Source organism: Schistocerca nitens, chromosome 4, assembly GCF_023898315.1.
Source record: "Schistocerca nitens isolate TAMUIC-IGC-003100 chromosome 4, iqSchNite1.1, whole genome shotgun sequence".
NCBI classification, from domain to species: domain Eukaryota; kingdom Metazoa; phylum Arthropoda; class Insecta; order Orthoptera; family Acrididae; genus Schistocerca; species Schistocerca nitens.
In genome coordinates this window covers 690,975,672-690,996,669 of record NC_064617.1, presented here as the reverse complement: position 1 = coordinate 690,996,669, position 20,998 = coordinate 690,975,672, and the positions used below count along the sequence as shown (strand labels likewise).

The following is a 20,998-nucleotide window of genomic DNA, read 5'->3' as shown; positions in this document are numbered from 1 at the left end:
CTATGTCATTTCTGTTGATGATGAAACATTAAGGACAAAAGTTTTAACGCCAAAAACAAGCTTGCGAAGATAATTTCAAAGAGACATCTTGCTCCCAGTAAATTGTCTTTATTAAAAGTGGGTTATTACTTACCTTGATAATAACCACACACGTTGAGAGATTACATCTTGCTGGAATATGTTCTTCGTAGTTATCCATCCAGCAAAACTTCTTTCCTTGCCTGGTGTTTCAGGGGAAGTGTGACTTCATGTTGCTTCATCATTCACATCTTCTTTTGTTTCCTTTCCATTCTATTCTAATTCTCAGCACAATAGGTTTATGAATGTTAAGTGGAGTGGCATTTCTGTCCACCAAACATCTAAAACTAGCCTTCCAGTTCAAAATACACAGAGTGTACACAAATTCGCAGCTGTGTTCATGGATTGGAATTCACTTCCAACCCAGCTGCATTCAGATTGTGTGTTGGCGGAATGCGCTATAACTGCTGACAATGACCTGTCCAAAATTTGATTATAGTGTGTACAGTAAATTTTGACATTGCTGACGAGGTACTGGCATTTGTGCAAATTAGTGTCATTTTATTGCTAGTTGCTGACTTGGAGTGTTCACCATACAAGGTTTTTTATATCAGAGTTCCTCCCTAACATTTCTGATAGAGGTTTAGTATGCCAAATAAGAGCAAGTTTACTTCATTTTGTTGGATATAAATCACAACCTCTTATGACAAAAGCATTTTGTTTGTACATTTTTCTTACAGTATTACAAGGTTTCTTTGTACATTTCTGTGTATACAACTGCTATTAACACAATAGGATACATATTAAATTTATTTCTTTGCTTATTGAAGGATGCTAAATACAATTTGACTGGGTGTTGTATCTCCAAACTCTGTCCGCCCACTTGTCGCCATGCGACTTCATGTAGTAGTCGTAGAAAATAGGAAGAATTAACCGTCCTTGTGGTGAACAGTTATGATGCAGCAAAAAAAAAAAAAAAAAAACTACGTCTATACTCTGCAGGCAACTGTGAAATGTACAGAAAGGGATTTCCCAATGTACCAGTTCTTTCATCCATGTATGAAGCACAGGAAAAATGATCACTTAAAGGCATGACCTCATGCATTGTAACTAGTCTAACATTGTTTTCATGATCCGTAGAGAGCGATATATAGGGTCCTGTAGTAAATTTATAGACTCGTCATTTAAAACTGGTTCTTGAAACTTCATAAATAGGACTTTGTGAAATAGTTTGAAGTGCCTGCCATTTCAGTTTCTCAAGCATCTTCTTGGATCAATCAAACCTTTGACCATTTGCACTGCTCTTCCTTGTGTAAATTCAATATCCCTCATTTGACCTATTTGTTACATGTCTCTCACATTTCAACAATATTCTGTGATGGGTAGATAAGTGTTTTGTAAGCAGTCTCCATTGTAGGCCGATTATATTCTCCAAATATGTTACCAGTGAAGCAAAGTCTTCTACATACTTTATGTACTGCTGAGCCCCAAATTATCTTTTGATTTCATATCCCAACAAATTGTAACACCAAGTCTACATGTGAGCTGATGGATTCCAGTTGTGACTCATTCATATTGTAGTATTAGGATACTACCCATTTTTGTTTTCTTTTGTGATGTGCACAATTTCACATTTCTGGACACTTAGAGTATGTTGCCTGTCTGTGCACTACTCTGGAAGCCTGTCAAGATCAGACTGAATTGTTGTTCAGTTTTTTTTTTCATGCAGCACTTAATTATAAATAATTACATCGTCTGTGAAGAGTTTGAGGTTATTACAGTGTTGTCTTCAAGGACATTAATATACATTAACAGTGTGTGCCACAATACAATTGTGTAACGCGGTTTACTGCAGGGTAGGAGTGGGTGAATGGTTCTCAGCTGGAGGTTGGCGATGTAGCGGGTGAAGAAGGCAGCAGTCAGTTGATTGAACACTTTATTAATGAACACAAACAGATGCAGTTCAGGACATCTGAAACAGACTACAGATGATGGGTGGTGATCCTCGGTCCCCAGTACTTGGGTATGGGTGTGTCGACACAAGTGTTTCCTGTGGTGTAGCAGTGAGCCAATGTCTTTGTGCCTGGGTTGAACACTAAAGATAGTACTCGTTGATTCACATGCTGGTGGAGGCAGTGTCATGGATGAGGTGATGACTGACACAGGCTGAACAGCCCGGCTGTTAAGACTTGCTGAGGGGCTGGTCCTGGTGGTTTAAATTCCATTTCCATGTGCTGAAGATCATGTTTAACGAGGCCGTGTCAGAATATCTGTAATCAGTCGATGGACTGGTGTAGCGCACTCAGGGGGTTGATCAATCGTGCAAAGGTAGTCGGTGTGACATTCCTAACATGAAAGCTCTGACTACAGAAGCTGTGTCTGCTGATGCTGCTGAGCTGGCAGGGCATTGGCGAGCAACTGTGGCCTGACTTAGGTTGCTGGGCTGTGGTACTGGCTCTCAGTATTTGAGCTGTTACATTTCCTCCCTCCTTGGATTAATCTAGTCTTCTGGATTCTGGTTTTGTTGGTCTGACTAACCAGACACTTTCACATGTATTCATTGCTTGAATAAGACTTTGCCGTGTCCTCCTTTTCATTATATTTACAGTAGGTACGATATTTCCCCTCTTACAGTGCATAAGCAATGAGTTTCTACACCCTTTTTTCTTTCACAATTTGTTAATGTTCACTGTGGTTGATTCACTTCTTCACTGGTACTGGGATGACTGTTGTATTGTTGTGGATCCGCTGCCTGAAGGAAGGTAAGGACAGGATTTGGGCAATTCTACATCCGAGGTGGCAGTACACAATACTCACTATGTTCAGAATTACACAAACGGCAGTTGTGCTAATCCCTATGGTTTTGAATTGATCTCTTCATTTGTTCTTATGTTTCCTGATGTGGTTGAGTAGATGTTCCATTGTCACATGATCATATTGTGCTGCTATCATCTGGTGCAGTGTAGCTAGAAGAAGTGCGTCTAACATGTTGTTTAGGAAAGACGGGTTTTCCTTGGGCAGGATTTTGAAAGGTAGGTCCGGAAGATGAATTAATGAGTAGCTGGTGTTTAGAGTTTCGGTTCTGTTAATGGTGGCAGGTAACCAGAAAGTGAGATCTGAAATGTCGCATTGTGTACCATTCATTAGCAATCCCTGACCTTGTAGCTTCATGTGCTGGGCACTGCCAAAATGTCCTTGGTCACAGAAGGTGGCAATGACTACTATCATTTTCAGTACTTACAGTTCAGCCAGTGTGACCCTATCTTCTGAAAACATTCAGTTTTATTGGTAATGACCTCTTTGACCTTAGTTGTGGGCTTCTCAGAGCAAAACGTGGGGCAAACAGTGACTTACCTGGCTCAGCACTCCAGTGGCTCAACGGTGGAGAGTAGTACTTCCTCAAATCCCTCATCTTAAATGGCTGAAATAACCAAGAAAACATCAGTTGTAAAGAACCTTCAACCCTTAGGGCTACACACCAAAGCATGTCACACATATACTCACTCGCTACCAACCCACTTTCTGTCTGCTTAGCTGCTTCTATACCAGCTACATATAAAACAAAACAATTTATTTAAATTAGACAAACTAATGTTCTATTAACAGTTCTATAACCAATTTCCTATATGCAAATGTCCTCCACGAACCGTTCCTGTAGGAATAACGCAACATGAATATAGGCATAATTCAAACTGATCAATAATTACAAACATTCAACTCACCTCATGATCTTAAGATGTATGAACGTGGTGGAACAATCTCGGGTACACTCTGCGTCATTTTCTACCCTTTTCATATGCTTTCTTTACTAGAGTCCCTTCCCCCTTCAGAAGGAGTGCCAGCAATTGAAGCAGAGCTTCCAGCCCACCTTGAAATGGGCAGTTTCTACTCAATGGACAACTGTGGTTTGGGCAGGGAGTTGTATTTAACATTAACTGGGGATGTCGTTTAGACTACGTGATAGGGTCTTTAGTATTTCAGGATTAATTTCTCTGTGTTACCCATCAGAACATGAGGGTTATACAACATAATTCACTGTCCAGTGTGATACTTAGATAATTTTGCTTTTTTTTATTGTGAATGTTTTCCTGTCTTTCAAGATTCTTTGTGTCCTTTTTTCACTTGACACCTTATTCCTTTTAGCCTAGCCTTTCAGTAAAGTTCTGAATGTAGGATACAGCCTCCCCTGGAAATAGGTTGACATAATTCAAAATATGAGGACGTTTTTCTACCAAAAATGAGCTCATAGAGTGAAAGATATGTGTTTTTGAGGATTTTTGAATTATACGCACTAATGACATGCAATAACAGGGTGTCCCAATTATCGTGGCTACTATTCACATAATAACTTAGTATTTTGCTCAATGTCCCATGCCCTCTCTCATGTTTTATTGTTCACTTGAAGGGCAAGTTTGTAACTTCTTAATGTGCAGTAGTCGAGATAGCTGCTTAAAAAATTCAGACATAAAGTTTGTGCATTGGTCTGTTGTTATTGCTTCCGGTGTGCCGAATTTCAATAGCCAGTGGTTAATGAAAGTGTGAGCCACTGTGTCTGATTGTTGGTTTGTTATGGCAGTCATGGCCAAGTACATCCAAAAAATGATTATGTTTAGTAAAAGGTTTATCTTATTCATGCAGGCTTTGCAGTTGTATTTGCGAACACTCTATGAACAATCTTTGAATGCAATGGATGAAGCTCTTTATGAAGTCCTCAGTGTATTGTTTCCACTGTGACCATCAGTAATTTACCGCAATGCAGTAGTCCGTGGCTCCTCATCCTTTGTGCTCAGCTGTTTACAGGTCTGCTGTGCACTGCTGTGGATAGTCTTTAATGTGATGTTTATTCGGTAAGTCCAGACCCAGAATGATGACGTAGCCACGAAAAGCAGAACTTCTGCGCACATTCAGAAGTCTCTCCCTCCAGCTACCATTACCTGTGATCCTGTATCCAAAAACAACTTAAAAGACCTTTCCTTTATATAGCTAAATAGAGAAATGTCTGTTACTGATTTTGCACGAGCCGGCCGAAGTGGCCGTGCGGTTAAAGGCGCTGCAGTCTGGAACCGCAAGACCGCTACGGTCGCAGGTTCGAATCCTGCCTCGGGCATGGATGTTTGTGATGTCCTTAGGTTAGTTAGGTTTAACTAGTTCTAAGTTCTAGGGGACTAATGACCTCAGCAGTTGAGTCCCATAGTGCTCAGAGCCATTTGAACCATTTTGATTTTGCACGAGGATCTCCCATAGTCAAAACTTACTGGGAGCGTTGCACAGTGGTCACATTACCCCACAGACCGTTTAACGCAGAAGGCAAGTGTTGCACTGATTTGGCCATCTATGTGCGTTTCAACATTTTTGAAGAGAGTGCTGCTCCACCTTTGAAATTGTACTTTCATATGGAAACATTGAATGTGTCCTGGAGCACCATACCTGTAACAGTCTATCAATGCATTAAGGGATACCCATTTCTCCATGGGTCTTGGACAGAATTAAAGCTACTGCAGTTGTCATTGCTTCATCCAGGTCTCTTGGAAACTCCATGCTTACTTTCTGTAACATTTCAGATGGCAGGCCCTGCGGAAATGAATCGTGCACATTGTTCTGCTTCCAGCAAAGTGGCTTTATTGGCACAGTCATCACTCATTGATTCATAGGCATTGACAAAGATTTGCCTGATATGGTCCACAAAACTCTTACTGACTCTCCCTGCTGCTGCGATACATCATTAAATTATTCACAGTAATGCTGCAAGGTGTTCTTCTTACTACAAATGTCCACTAACCCTTCCTGAAAGTCTGCGAAACACTGAGCGTCCTGCAATTTCTCATTGCACATAATGTATGACTTGGCATTCCCTACTGATTTTAAATGAACTACACTTAACGACTGTTCATCACTCCAGTTCCCTAATTTCACATCCGTGTCCAAACTGTCTGTAAATACAAAACTACCTTCACCAGATCCCAGTATCACCAATGAGGCCATACCAGAATCAAGGATGGGTGAAGACACAACAGAAGATGGCCTTCCATTCTTTCTCCCTCTACACAAAACTTCATTGTCATCTCTAACCTTAACTACCTAGTCAGCTGTAGCCTTAGCTACATCATGTAGTAGATTTTGAATTGTTTCCTGGGTTGTTGCTTTCTCATGTACAGCCATTTCGCTCAGCACTGCCACCGCAAGTGTATAGTTTAATCAAAATAGACAGGAAAGGACAGAGACAATGAAACAGGCCCAAAATAAAACATTTTGTTCTGTCACTTACATGAAAACTTGCACAGAACACCACCACTGCTGCTGCTGCACATCTTTCACTTCAATGCCCCATTGGACAACCATTTACAGTTCCAGCTGGTATTCTGGCACAAAATATTGTAACAATTTTTATTGCAGCATAGGAGTGGGCGACTGTTTCTCTATTGGAGGTTGGTAGTGGAGAAGGCAAAGAGGGCAGCCAATATGTTTATACATCACTTTATCAATATACACTAACAAATATGGTTCGAACCATCTGATCTCCATCCCTCAGCTGTGCCAATGCAGCACTCCTCGTGGGGAGTAGCAGTGGCCCAGCTACCACAGCATGCTGGTGAATGGCGGCTGACGACCTTAGGATGGGGTGGTAGTATGGCAGCAAGACGACATCTCTTTGCCCAGGTTGGATAGTCGGGCATCAGTCATTGGTTTGTGGTCCTGTGAAGGCAGTGTCATAGATTCAGTGACGACTGACACAGGCTGTGTCATAGGGTGACTCAGCTGTGATGACTTGCTGGTGGTTTAAATCCCATTTCCATTTGCTGACTGTTGTTGAAGGACACATTAAGACATATTGAGCAGGATCAGTGGCCTGGAATGGTGTAATCAGTAGTTTAGTCGATCATGAGGCGGGAGTCCGCTTGTTGTCCCCCACGCAGAAGTGTCAGCCGTGGAACCCCCCTCTGCTGATCTAGCATTGGCTAGTAACTTCAGCGCGCGTGTGTGTGTGTGTGTGTGTGTGTGTGTGTGTGAGAGAGAGAGAGAGAGAGAGAGAGAGAGAGAGAGAGAGAGAGAGAGAGAGAGAGAATACAGAATTACAATGAATGTTGTTTTTCTGTGTTGACTCGCCATTCTAATTGTTTGTGTTTGCAGGTATGTGGGAAGTCGTACTGCTATTCATCTCACCTAGCAGTACACACAAGGACACACACAGGTGAAAGGCCCTTCACATGCCAACAGTGCGGGAAGACTTTCGCACAGTCATCGCACCTGTCACATCACCGCCGTACTCATACAGGAGAGAGGCCATTTGTGTGTAAGGAATGTGGGAAGTCATACATGTACTCATCACATCTTGTAGTACATCGACGGTCTCACACTGGTGAAAAACCATTTATTTGTCGAGACTGTGGTAAGGTCAGTACTCGAAAATAACTCTTGACCAATAATAAATATTTCAATTCCAAGTTATTATTTTCTTTTGTTTTGAATAATTTTAGTTTAGCAGTTATGTTGTAAGACATGGTCACTACTCAGAATTTTAGTTTCTGTGTCATCTGCTACCTATCAACACAGAGGAGATTTTTGATGTGTGACACTCATGAATGTAAGCAGATGCCTTATTGCTACAGGAAATGAGTGACAGTAGAGGCTCATTCTAGAATATTGCTAAAGTGTGTGGTACCCATACCAAATAGGACTAACAAGGGATATTGAATATATACAGAGAAGGCCAGCATGAATGGTCACAGGTTTGTTTGACCTGTGCGAGAGTGTTATATTGATGCTGAAGAAACTGAACTGGCAAGACTCTTGAAGATAGACATAAACTATTCCAAGAAACTCTATTAACAAAGTTTTAAGAATTGGCTTGAAATGATGACTCTAGGAATATATGTCAACGCACACACAGAGCCATTCAAACACTGATTCTTCTCGTACTCATACGTGAATGGACCAGGAACAAACACTAATAACTGACACAATGTGACGTACTGTCTGCTATGCAGTTCACCGTGGCTTGCGCAGTAGTTCTAGAAATTTCTTTCCTCATTCTTATCTTTTATGCCATGCGAAAATGACTTCTTATTTATACAGTTTGGAAGCTCCACGTATAAAGTGTTTGCCTCTAACAGTGAGATATTGCATCCTTCACAACTTCAGAAGTTGCCTTGTGCCTGCAAATGTTTAGATGCTTCAGTGGAATGTAGTACATCGTATTTATCAAGGTTCGTAACACCTCCTCCCTCCACCCAGGTTCTCTACAGAGTAATTTACATGAAAAGGAGACTTCAGCCAAAGGTACAATAGAGGATTGGAAAAGGCTAAGGAATGCTCAGCTGCACACACAAAAGCTTCTCATAAGCAAACATGTCTTTATTTTATGCAGTGTATTCCATCCTCCCAAAAATAAAGTAAATCAACACAATATTTATTTATGAATCTATTTGGTACATCCCTTCCCAAACAATGAATCTTGCTGAGGTGGGGGGCATGCACGCCTCAAAGATACAAGAAACTGTGGATGCAACCACCTTGGAGGGTTATCATTGAAGAAACTAGACCAATTACTGAAAAGAGGCAACAAACCTTTTCAGTACTTTTATGGACAACAGTCTGGGTAATAAACTGATCTGGCTATGTAACATTAACTAAAATGCCTTGCTAAGAGCAAGGGTAAACTACAGCTGTTCAATTTCCTGTGTACATGCAGCTCTGCTATGTGCCTTAATGATTTTTGTGCCCTCATAAGTAAAATATTCTAGAGGTAAAATAGTCCCTCATCTGGCTCTCTGGGCAGGCCTACTCAGGAGGATGTTACAAGGAAAAACAAAACTGGTGTTCTGCGTGCCAAACTGTGGAATGTTATAACCCTTATAGGTGGATAGATTAGAGAATTTATAAAGGAACATGGATAGGCTAAAGTTAGATATAATGGGAATAAATGAAGTGCGGGGACAGGAAGAAAAGTATTTTTTGTTCTGTGAGTACTAGGTTAACAACACAAAATCAGAAAAGGGTAATGAAAGAGCAGGTTTAGTAAAGAATAATAAAATAGGAATTGTGAAAAACTGGTATGAACAGCCTAGTGAACACATTACAGTAGCCAACTTCCGTACAAAACCAACACCCACTACAGTAGTACATGTTTATTCCTTCAGACCTTCCCTGTGGGTCCAGGGGTTAGAACAGGCCCGAGGTATTCCTGCCTGTCGTACAGGATGACAAAAAGAAGTCTCACATGTTTCGGCCTTTATGTGATGATCCCCTGTGGGGTTTGACCTCCATTTTTCAAAATTTTCCTGAAGAGCGAGCCAATTGGGAAAGGGCGCCTTACATGGTGCATCGTGTCCATCGTGCCTTGAGATTTTTAGCCCACTTTCTCGTCGTCGGACTGCGTTTTCCACCATGCACAATGCCGTTTCGCTTTTTGTGCCGATGATGACCGTGGACTTCTTTGCACCTGATATCCAGCATGGTAGCCAGTCCGTTGTGGTGAGGCCACCATGTACCCTGTTGGTTGTAGCCCCCTGACAACACAGGGATTGTTCTGCTGATGCCTGCGCCATTAACTCCCCACCCATGCCAGGGTGCCTGTCACCCTGGGGCATCGGGACTCCCAGCAATGGCCATCCTGCCAGGTGGCCTTTGGTGCAGCTCGGTGGTGCCCATGAGGAGGGCCCGTGGTCGGAGTGGGGGGGCATCAGGGCAGATGACGCGCGATGAAGCATACCACGTCATCACTTGCTGGTGATTAAACACCAGCAGTCTCTAAGTGTTCAGAGTCTCAGTACAATGCAAGAAAGTACTGATGGGGACTCATTTGTTTCGATGAAGCCACAGTTTTTTTGTAGAGCATTTAGAGGAAAAGTTTGGGGAAGTGGAGGGCTTGTCCGAAATGCTATCTGGGTCAGTATTGATAAAAACAGCATCCTCTGCCCAGTCACATACTTGTAACAAGTTGGGGAATGTTTCTGTTACCATCAGGCCACATAAGAGCTTAAATATGGTCCAGGGCATTATCTTCCACAGGGACCTTCTTGTGCAGTCTGATGATGAGCTGCACGCCAGTTTAGAGCGACGAGGTATTCATTTTGTGTGGCGCATCCATTGGGGTCCGAGGGATAATGAGGTTGCCACTGGTGCCTCTATCTTGGCCTTCAAGGGTGACACCTTACCTGAGAAGGTCAAGGTGATGGTCTACTGCTGTGATGTCAAGCCATATATCCCTCCCCCAATGCGGCACTTTAAGTGCTGGAAGTTTGGCCACATGTCTTCCCGCTGTACTTCCAGCGTCACATGTCACAGTTGTGGACGTCCATCACATCCCAATAATCCATGTGCCCCACCTCCTACCTGTGTCAACTGCGGAGAGCATCATTCACCTTGCTCGCCACACTGCAGGATTTTACAGAAAGATAGGAAAATCATGGAATACAAGAACCTGGACCGACTGACCTACACTGAGGCTAAGAGAAAATATGAGCGCCTACATCCTGTGGCTATGACCTCCTCATATGCAGCTGCTACGAGAACAGTTGTAGCCCCATCAGTTCCGTGAATTCCAATCAGCTCTGAGCCAGAAGGCTGCACCTGCCGCCTTGATGGTGGGGGGCACTTTCCCCCTGTTGCTGCCACACCACCAACCTCGGGAGCTGTGCCACCCCCCCCCCCCCCCACGCCACCATTGGGGACACCAGTCCCCATTTCTCAGCCGGAGAATCCTAAGTCTTCTTCAGCTCCTCTTGCAAAGAAGGGGTCCCTTGGGTCACTCCCTTCCAGGTTTCTGTTAATGGGAGAGATGACATCCACCAGTGGCTGAAGTGCCCAAAAGCAGCTGGTTGTAGGGCTTCACACTTATCAGTCCCGGAGACTGATTTAGTGAAGTCCTCCCAGCCAGAGAAACCCAAGGAGCAGTGAGAAAAGTCCAAAAAGAAGGTCCTGAAATTGCAGTGGCACCTGCACCACCGCTACCTATAAGCTCTGCGTCTGGGGATAAGGTGGAGATTCTGGCGTCTGCTGAGGACATAGATCTTGCCGGACCCTCAGACTCGATGGATATAGACTGCTCAGGCTATAAGGCAGTGGCAGCAGGTGACTCATGACGACGTCATCCTCCAGTGGAATTGTGGCAGTTTTTTCCACTGCCTGGCTGAGCTGCGGCAACTGTTCAGCTTTACACCTGCTTTCTGCATTGCTCTCCAGGAAACCTGGTTCCTGGGAATGCGGACCCCTGCCCTCTGTGGCTATAATGGATATTACAGGAACCGTAGCGACTATAATAAAGTGTCAGGTGGAGTTTGCGTTTATGTCGTGAACTCAGTCTGAAGTGACACTGTGCCCCTTCAAACCCCTCTTGAAGCTGTGGCTGTCAGAATGACAACGTAGGAAATAACTGTCTGCAATTTACATCTTCCTCCAGATGGTGCAGTATCCCTGAATGTATTAGCTGCACTGATTGATCAAATCCCTAAACCTTTCCTACTATTGAGAGATTTTAAGGCCCATAACCCCTTGTGGGGTGGCACCGTGCTTACTGGCCGAGGAAGAGATGTTGAAACTTTACTGTCTCAGTTCGACCTCTGCCTCTTAAATACTGGGGCCGCCACACATTTCTGTGTGGCTTGTGGTAGTTACTCGGCCATTGATTTATCCATTTGCAGCCCAGAACTTCTCCCATCTATCCACTGGAGAGCACATGAGGACATGTGTGGTAGTGACCACTTCCCCATCTTCCTGTCACTGCCCCGGTGTCAGGCCCATGGACGCCTGTCCAGATGGGCTTTAAACAAGGCAGACTGGGAAACATTATCCTCTGTGGTCACCATTGACAAGGTAACATCGATATGATGGTTGAGCACGGGACTACAACAATCGTTACTGCTGCAGAAAACGTGATCCCTCGCTCTTTAGGGTGCCCCCGGTGAAAGGCAGTCCCTTGGTGGTAGCTGGAAGTCGCTGAGGCTATTAAGGAGCTTCGGCGAGCCCTACAGCAGCATAAGCGGCACCCTTTCCTGGAGCACCTCATAACCTTGAAGTGGCTCTGTGCCAGTGTTCACCAGCTTATCAAAGGCCAGTAGCAGGAGTGTTGGTCGAGACACGTCTCGACCGTTGGATGCCATACATCAACAGCCCAAGTCTGGACGAAGATCAGACATGTTTTTGGGTACCAGACCCCAATTGGTATCCCTGCCATTAACATAAATGGCGTGTTATCTACTGACGCAAACACGATTACTGAGCACTATGCTCGAGCCTCTGCACCGGAGAACTACCCCCCCCCCCCCCAGCCTCTTGTTCACTACACGCCACAGTGAACCCTATAACACCCCATTTACATAGTGGGGGCTCCTCAGTGCCCTTGCACATTGCCCTGACACAGCTCCTGGGCCAGATCTGATCCACGGCCCCGGTGGTCTAGCGGTTCTAGGCGCTCAGTCCGGAACTGCGCGACTGCTACGGTCGCAGGTTCGAATCCTGCCTCGGGCATGGATGTTTGTGATGTTCTTAGGGTAGTTAGGTTTAAGTAGTTCTAAGTTCTAGGGGACTGATGACCACAGATGTTAAGTCCCATAGTGCTCAGAGCCATTTGAACCATTTTTGATCCACGGTCAGATGATTAAACATCTCTCATCTGACTACAAGTGACATACCCTCATCATCTTCAACCACATCTGGTGATGTCTTTTCGTCACAATGGTGGGAGAGCACCATCTTTCCGGTGCTCAAACCCAGTAAAAACCCGCTTAATGTGGATAACTAATGGCCCATCAGCCTCATCAATGTTCTTTGTAGGCTGCTGGAACGTATGGTGTGTCGGCAGTTGGGTTGGGTCCTGGAGTCACATGGTATGCTGGCTCCATGTCAGGGCAGCTTCCTCCAGGCTCGCTCTACCACTGATAATCTTGTGCCCTGACCGAGCGAGGTGGCGCTGTGGTTAGCACACTGGACTCGCGTTCGGGAGGACAATTGTTCAATCCCACGTCTGGCCATCCTGATTTAGGTTTTCTGTGATTTCCCTAAATCGCTTCAGGCAAATGCCAGGATGGTTCTTTTGACAGGGCACGGCTGACTTCCTTCTCCATCCTTCCCTAATCTGATGAGACAGATGACCTCGCTGTTTGGCTCTTCCCCCAAATCAGCTCAACTCAACTTTTGTGTCCCTTGAGTCTGCCACCCGAACATCCTTATCCAGATGCCAACACCTGGTTGCCGTCTTTTTTTTATTTAAGAAAAGCGTATGACACGACCTGGCGTCGTCATATCCTTGCCACATTATACAAATGGGGTCTCAAAGGACCGCTCCCGATTTTTATCCACATTTTCCTGTCACTTTGTACTTTCTGTGTGCAAGTTGGTGCCTCCCCTAGTTTCCCTCCATAGCCAGGAAAATGGGGTCCCACAGGGCTCCGTATTGAGTGTATCTCAATTTTTAGTGGCCATTAATGGTCTAGCAGCAGTTGCAGGGCCGTCCGTCACACCTTCTCTCTATGCAGACGACTTGTGCATTTCGCACTGCTCCACCAGTACTAGTGTTGTTGAGCATCGCCTACAGGGAGCCGTCCACAAGGTGCAGTTATGGGCTCTAGCCTACAATTTCCAGTTATCGACCGCAAAGTCGTGTGTTGTGCACATCTGCCAGCATCATACCGTTCATTTGGAACCAGAACTTTACCTTAATGACAATTCACTCACTGTAGTGGAGACATATTGACTCTTAGAACTGGTTTCCAACACCTGATTGACTTGGCTTCTTCACCTCAGTCAGCTTAAGGGGATACGGAATCGGATTTTGGGTTAAAAAATCGAATTTTTTTTATTGGCGTATTATATTCTGCCATGTTTCCTCTTTAAAATGACGTATCATACATAGCTCTACTACAATTATAACTATTTTATTTTTATATATTTGTGAGATCGGGTATTGCGCTTTAGTTATACACGTCTCTCGTGGCTGACCATGAACTTTTTGGCAGTACCTTTAAAGTGACATGAATTCAAATATCCCGGTTTCCAGCGACTATTTATACACTAGTTGCCCGAAAATGTTTCTCTCTGGTTTCCTCAAGTTACTCTTTGACTTTGTGGCGGGACTGTTTTGTAAACAGTGTGATATAAGAAAGTAGTTGTTGTTGAGTTATTTCGTATTTAGTGCTTCATTTTTCGCAGTGAAAATGCCTAGAGCTAAAGCAAAAGTATTTAAAAAGCGTGTGAACTGGCAAAAGAAAAGAAATAATGATTCATTAGCAAAGCAAAGCAGTTCATCATCATCACTGTTGGAAAATGTGAATCCACTTATTTCTGATTTGCCGAACGAACTTACACCAAATGAAAACAGTGCTTCTCATAAAAAACTAAGAGATTTGGAAGAGAAATATAATTTACTTGATAGAGGGAATGAAGTTTTTGAACTCATTGATACGAATATATTGTGTGAAGCTCTTGAAAACAGTTTGTGCTGCAAAAAATGTCATGGAAACGTTTCTCTGAAAGTAGAATCCCATGTTGGCCTGGCTGCCCAGTTTAATTTAATATGCAGTGTTTGTAAATACAGCTGTAAGTTTCCAAGTTCGGTTTCAGTAACTGTAAATAATGGATACAAGAAAACTGAACTTTGTAGTGTAAATATTAGGTTAGTTTATGGATTGCGAGCAATTGGTAAGGGCAAAGCAGCTGGTGATATGCTATGTGGTGTTCTAAATCTTCCAAGTGCACCTTCAAAGTTTGAAGCTTACAATTATGTACTAGGATCTGCAGTTGAAGATGTAGCACAGAAGTCAATGCAGGTTGCTGTGGAAGAAGCAGTGGAAGAAAATGACGGCAGTCGTGACCTCACAGTGGCGTTTGATGGCACGTGGCAGAAAAGGGGCCACACCTCCAACAATGGTGTTGTAACAGCAACTAGTGTTGATACTGGCAAGGTTATTGATGTTGCAATAATGTCTAAATACTGTAGGTGCACAGGCAGGCTGAAAAATGAACACAGTGATGACTGTATTGCTAATTATTATGGTAGTAGTGGGGGCATGGAGGTTGCTGGGGTGAAGAAAATTTTTCATCGCTCTTCACAGTGGTATAATGTTCGCTATGTCAAATATCTGGGAGATGGTGACTCTAAAGCATTCAAAGAAGTTTTGGAAAGCAAACCATATGGGAACAGTGTAAATATAAGCAAACTTGAATGTATAGGACATGTGCAGAAGAGAATGGGTGCCAGGCTGAGAAGGTTAAAATCAGTTATGAAAGGGAAAAAACTAGATGATGGGAAAACCTTGGATGGCAGAGGAAGATTGACTGATTCCATAATAGACCACATTCAGAACTGCTATGGCCTTGCAATCAGGCAAAATACAGGCAATCTTGAAGAAATGAGGAGAGCTATATGGGCTTTATATTTCCACACCGCATCCACGGATGAGCATCCACAACATGGTTTGTGCCCCAAAGGTGAAAACAGCTGGTGTAAATACAATAGGGGACTAACAACAGGAGAGAAATACATTCACCACCACAGTCTACCATCAGCCATCATGGCAGAAATAAAGCCCATTTTCAGAGATCTGGCTGACAGAAGTCTTCTGATGAAATGTCTTCACGGAAAAACGCAGAACCCCAACGAGTGCTTGAATAGTGTGATATGGCATCGTCTCCCAAAAACAGTGTTTGTCGGAATTAATACACTACATTTTGGTGTGTATGATGCTGTGGCAACCTTCAATCTTGGAAATATAACTAAATGCCAGGTCCTTCAAAAGTTGGGTATGTGTGTTGGTTCCCGTACGGTACGTGCTATGTTCTTTTTAGATCAGCACAGACTAAGGCATGCTGATAATATAATCAAGACATTAGTGAAAAAAGCAAGACAGGTGCAGAGGGGTGCCAAAAGAAGACTTGAAGATGATTATGAAGACTGTGAAGGGGGTATTAGCTACGGATCAGGAATGTTTTAATCTTCTTTCTCCGTTTCCCGTAAGTTTACTTTTTACTTCATCTAGGAACATTATCTCAGGTACTGGTCAACCTAGAAGTCTGAAATTTTTATGACGTAGTGACATAGGTCCCTATTACATACTGAAACAACGATTTTTTAATTACTTGATTTACAAAAGACTTAGGGGTGATAGTCTAGTAAAAAGCGATGGAAAAAATTTACTTAAAAATAAATGTACAATATCTCTGTAAGAAAATACTTTGACAATAAACTGTTGTTTCAGTATTGTTGTAACATATGAATGCACATACAGTAAAATTTTTACCTCTCTGTCTCCAGTAGTTTGTGAGAAAATGTTCCCTATAGTAGGCATATATTAACATTGCGGGGATAGGTGATTCCGTATCCCCTTAAGCAGAAGTGCTGACAGCACCTCAATACCCTCTGCTGCCTGAGCAACACCAACTGGGGTGCAGATCGCTCTATGCTGCTGCAGCTCTGCAGAGACCTTGTTCAGTCCCACCTTGACTATGGGAGTGTGGCTTATGATTTGGAGGCACCCTCAGTGTTGTTTACTTGACCCAATGCACTACTGTGACGTTCACCTAGCAACAGGAGCTTTTAGGACGAGTCCGGTGACCAGCGTCCTTGTGGAGGCCGGAGTCCTTCCATTGCAGGTTAAGCATGCGCAGTTGTTCTCCAGTTACGTTGCACATGTTTGTAGTTCTCCTGTGCATCCGAATTACCGTCTCCTTTTCCCACCCACGGTGGTTCATCTTCCTCATTGGTGGCCCAGGTCAGGGTTAACAATTGCAGTTTGTGTGCGATCCCTTCTCCCTGAACTAGAGTCCTTGCATTTACCACCTGTACTTGAGGTACCTCACAAACACTTCCATGGTGTACACCTAGACCGCAGCTTCGCCTGGACCTTTCACATTGCCCTAAGGACTCGGTTAACCCTGAGACTCTCCGCTGTCACTTCCTCTCGATTCTCGACATGTACTGGGGCCATGAAGTGGTTTACACAGATGGCTCGATGGCTGATGGTCATGTTGGCTTTGCCTATGTTCATGGAGGACATGTAGAACAGCACTCCTTACCAGATGGCTGCAGTATTTTCACTGCAGAGCTGGCGGCCATATCTCGTGCTCTTGAGCACATCTGCTCATGCCCAGGCGAGTCATTTTTCATGTCTGCTGACTCCTTGAGCAGTCTACAGGCTATCAACCAGTGCTACCCTCACCATCCTTTGGTAGCAACCATCCAGGAGTCCATCTATGCCCTCAAACAGTCCAGTCGTTCAATGGTGTTTGTCTGGACACCTGGCCACGTCGGAATCCCAGGCAACGACAGGCTGGCCAAACAGGCTACGCGGAAACTGCTTATGGAAATCGGCATCTCTGTAACTGACCTGCGTTCAGTATTACGCCGCAAGGTTTTGTGGCTTTGGGAGAAGAATGGCGTAACACCAGTACACACAACAAGATGGGTGCCATTAAGGAAACTACAAATGTGTGAAAGACCTCTGTGAGCGACTCTCGTAGTTATGTCGTCTCTGCATTGGCCATACGTGGCTGACGCATGGTTACCTCCTCTGTCATGTGGACCCACCTCAGTGTCGCTGTGGCTCACGAATGGCAGTCATCTATCTCTTGCTGGAGTGCCCACTTTTAGCTGCTCTGCAGTGGACTTTTAACCTTCCCAGCACCCTACCTTCGCTGTTGGGCGACAATGCCTCAACAGCAGCTTTAGTTTTAAGTTTTGTTCATGAGGGTGAGTTTTATCATTTGCTCTCAGTTTTAGCACATGTTCTGTGTCCGTGTGTGTGTCCTCCACCCTAGTGCTTTCAGGGTGGAGATTTTAATGTGTTGCAGAGTGGCTGGCTTCTCCTTTTTTATTCTCATTTCCAGCCAGCCATGGTAACCTGCTTTCTTGTTTTAACCTTTTCTACGTGTTTCGTGCATTGTCCCCTTTTGTCTGTTTAAGTATTTGTTGTGCATTAGTCATTGTGGTTTTTCCTTTCACTCTGTTTTGTGTTGTAAGTCTCATTGACTTATTCTCATCCTTGTGGCATTGTTTCCTTCGGAACAAGGGACCGATGACCTCGTAGTTTGGTCCCTTCCCCCCTCTTTTAAACCAACTTTCACAGATGACGAAGAGACTGAAAGAATATGTGACGAGATAAAGCAGTACAATTTTGCTCTAAGCATAATTTAATCATTGCTAACAGTATAGTTTAAGAATCCTTATAGGAGGTTGTACACATGAAATACACCTGGAGGAACCAGAGGATTTCAGATAAATTATATAGTGATAAGGCAAAGATTTCAAAAAGATTAAAGCTAAGGCAAATACAGAAGGGTAGAAAGTTAAAGGAGACAGGATCAGGACATTTTAAAAGAACCAGAAGTTGAGTTTCAAAGATACACGAAGCTGTGCAATGGATGCAACCAAAATTGGGGAAATGAGTACAATAAAAGATGGATGCATAGCTCTGAGTGATGGAATCCTATGGACAACAGTGAATCAAATAGACAAATAGAGAAGGTCTAGTAGAAGTCTGGACCAGTCGAGAGATATTGAATGTAACTGATGAAAGGAGAGAATATAAAAATGAAGTGAATGAAACAGCCAAGATGAAATATATAGGTTTCTAAGAAATGATGACATAAAGTGCAAAATTAGGAGACCGTTGGAGAAAAGAGAAGCCCTAATGAATATTAAGTGCTCAGCTGACAATATAGTACTGAGGAAAGAAGGAAATGTTGGAAGGAATGTGTGGAAGGGCTATACAAAGGAAACAGACTTGAAAAATGGTGTAGAAAGGAAGAAAAAGTAGATGATCAGATAGGTAATATGATACAGCAAGAAGGATTTGACACAGCAGTGAAAAAACCTGAGGGAGTAGATGTCAGGCCCTCAGAATTATTGAGATTTTTGGAACAACATAAAATATGAATAAATTGTCCCACCTTTTATGCAAAATATGAGACTGTTGAGTTACCTCAGACTTCTAAAACAATTAATTCAAATTCCAAAGAAGGCAGGTGCTGACAGGTGTGACTGTTATCAAGCTGTTAATTATGTCATACTTATGAGAGATACTGACAAAAGTTACTTACAGAAGAATGGCAAAACTATTGGAAGCCAAGCTCAGGAGAGACCAGTTTGAGTTCCGGGGAAATGTAAGAATATTCAACACAGTACAGACCTTATGTCTGGTCTTAGAAGTATATCGACAAAATTTAGAGAGAGCTTTTGACAATATTGACTGAAACATATTCTTCGAGATTCGGGAGGTAACAGATATCAAATACAGGGGATGAAAAGAGATTGATTGAGAAGGGAATAACATGTATCCTCGATGTTATTTGATCTGCCATATAGCAAGCACTAAGGGGCACCAAGGAGAAATTTGAAACTGGAATTATTTGGGAGAAAAGAAATAAAAACTTTTGGGTTTGCTGATGGTGTTGTATTTTTGTAAGATAAAGTCTGTATTATTAAACCACTCTACTGCCTGCTGCACTGTGACTTGTGAAATCTGTGGCTGTTGGGGGCCCAGACAGGAATTGCTCACATTATAATCAGTTTTCATTCCAAAAATGAGACAGTTCTCGTGGTGTGGAACATGTCAAAAAGTATAACATAAAAAACTTAGAACATTTGAATATAATACTCACTTCCCTGGTCAATGGTCAGAATATTGTCGAGATATGTGAATACATTACAGTAAAGTGGAACTGCTAATATTTAACAGGATTAATGTACTGTCAGAATGCAACATGATTATGCACTTTTAATAAATTTATCATATACAAAATACCTAATCTTGCCTGTTGTCACAAAGTGCCGCGAAACTGAAATCTAACACATTTTTACTGGTCTGACAGCTCCTATTAAGATATTTGTCTATAGATTAGAAAGAGTTTCCCTACCAAAATGTCTTTCAAACTCGGTTTCAGCTAAATCATAGTTTAAACAAAGTTTCTGATTGTTGCTTGCAATTTATTGAAAATTTGTGTTCCTGAGTATTGGACTCTTTTTTTTTTTTTTCTGGTTTTAGGCCTTTATGTAAATTGTCCTTATTCATAGTATTGACACTAGGTATTGAGCTGTTGTTTGGAAATATAGACATATTATTTGCAACTAATTTAATTAATTAATAAATATACTGAGAAGCAGTGATTAGAATACCCTGTTCTTGAACAGGTTTCTACATTATGTTCTTGAATTTACACCACAAATGAGTGTTATTACACACTTTTGCACTCTAAAAATGTTTGCTCAGTTTCTCCAGAGTATGACCCCATATGATGTAATAGACTGAAAGTAAGCAAAGTATGCAAGTTTTTTATATTTATATCTCCTACATACGACATTATTCACAGTACAAATACAGATTTGTTTAGGCACTTCAGCAATTCTGCGATATGCCCTTCCCAACTGAATTTATCATCAAATTGTAACCCCAGAAATTTAAAATCTGTACTTGACTTCCTATTTATTGCAATGTTTGTATCATCTGCAAACCAAACAAACTTAGCATCTGTCAGTGTAACATATGAGAGGTCATTAATGTATACAAGAAAAAGCAACAAATCCAGGATGGAACTTTGAGGAACCCCACATGTAATTAATTCCCAATCAGAAGAAGACTGATTGCTTAGTCCACAGGTATTTTGCAACAACCCCCTTTGTTTCCTGTTAGTTAGGTAAGACTGGAACCATTTTGCGACGGTGATTCACATCTCCAAACTCTGTGTCCTCCTATTTTACTTAATCTGTATAAAATTGGGAACAGCTAAGCAGCTCTTGATTCGTCTGTGGACAGGAAATTCCTTCAAGTAATAATAAGTGATAAATGTTCACTCATAGATAAACAAACTGACTGTTCATTTATTAGAGAAATAAGATTACCTTTGCATTCTTCAAAGCCCCAAAGTGATCATGATGGCTACGACTGATAATATTCAGACTTCGCATAAGTAAAAGATTCTTATACTGTCTAAAAAATTATTGCAGTCTGACTTATCCAAATACACTCCTGGAAATGGAAAAAAGAACACATTG

The 20,998-nt window shown here is 42.6% G+C and overlaps 1 protein-coding gene across 1 annotated transcript in view; it reads left to right on the top strand.

Moving 5' to 3' along the window:
- LOC126251911 (zinc finger protein 239-like) overlaps positions 1-20,998 on the top strand; it is an 81,633-nt gene that overhangs the window by 17,535 nt on the left and 43,100 nt on the right. Inside the window, exon 3 of the mRNA XM_049952642.1 lies at positions 7,147-7,410. Within this exon, the coding sequence (XP_049808599.1) occupies positions 7,147-7,410 (264 nt within the window). The remainder of the gene's footprint in view (positions 1-7,146; positions 7,411-20,998) is intronic.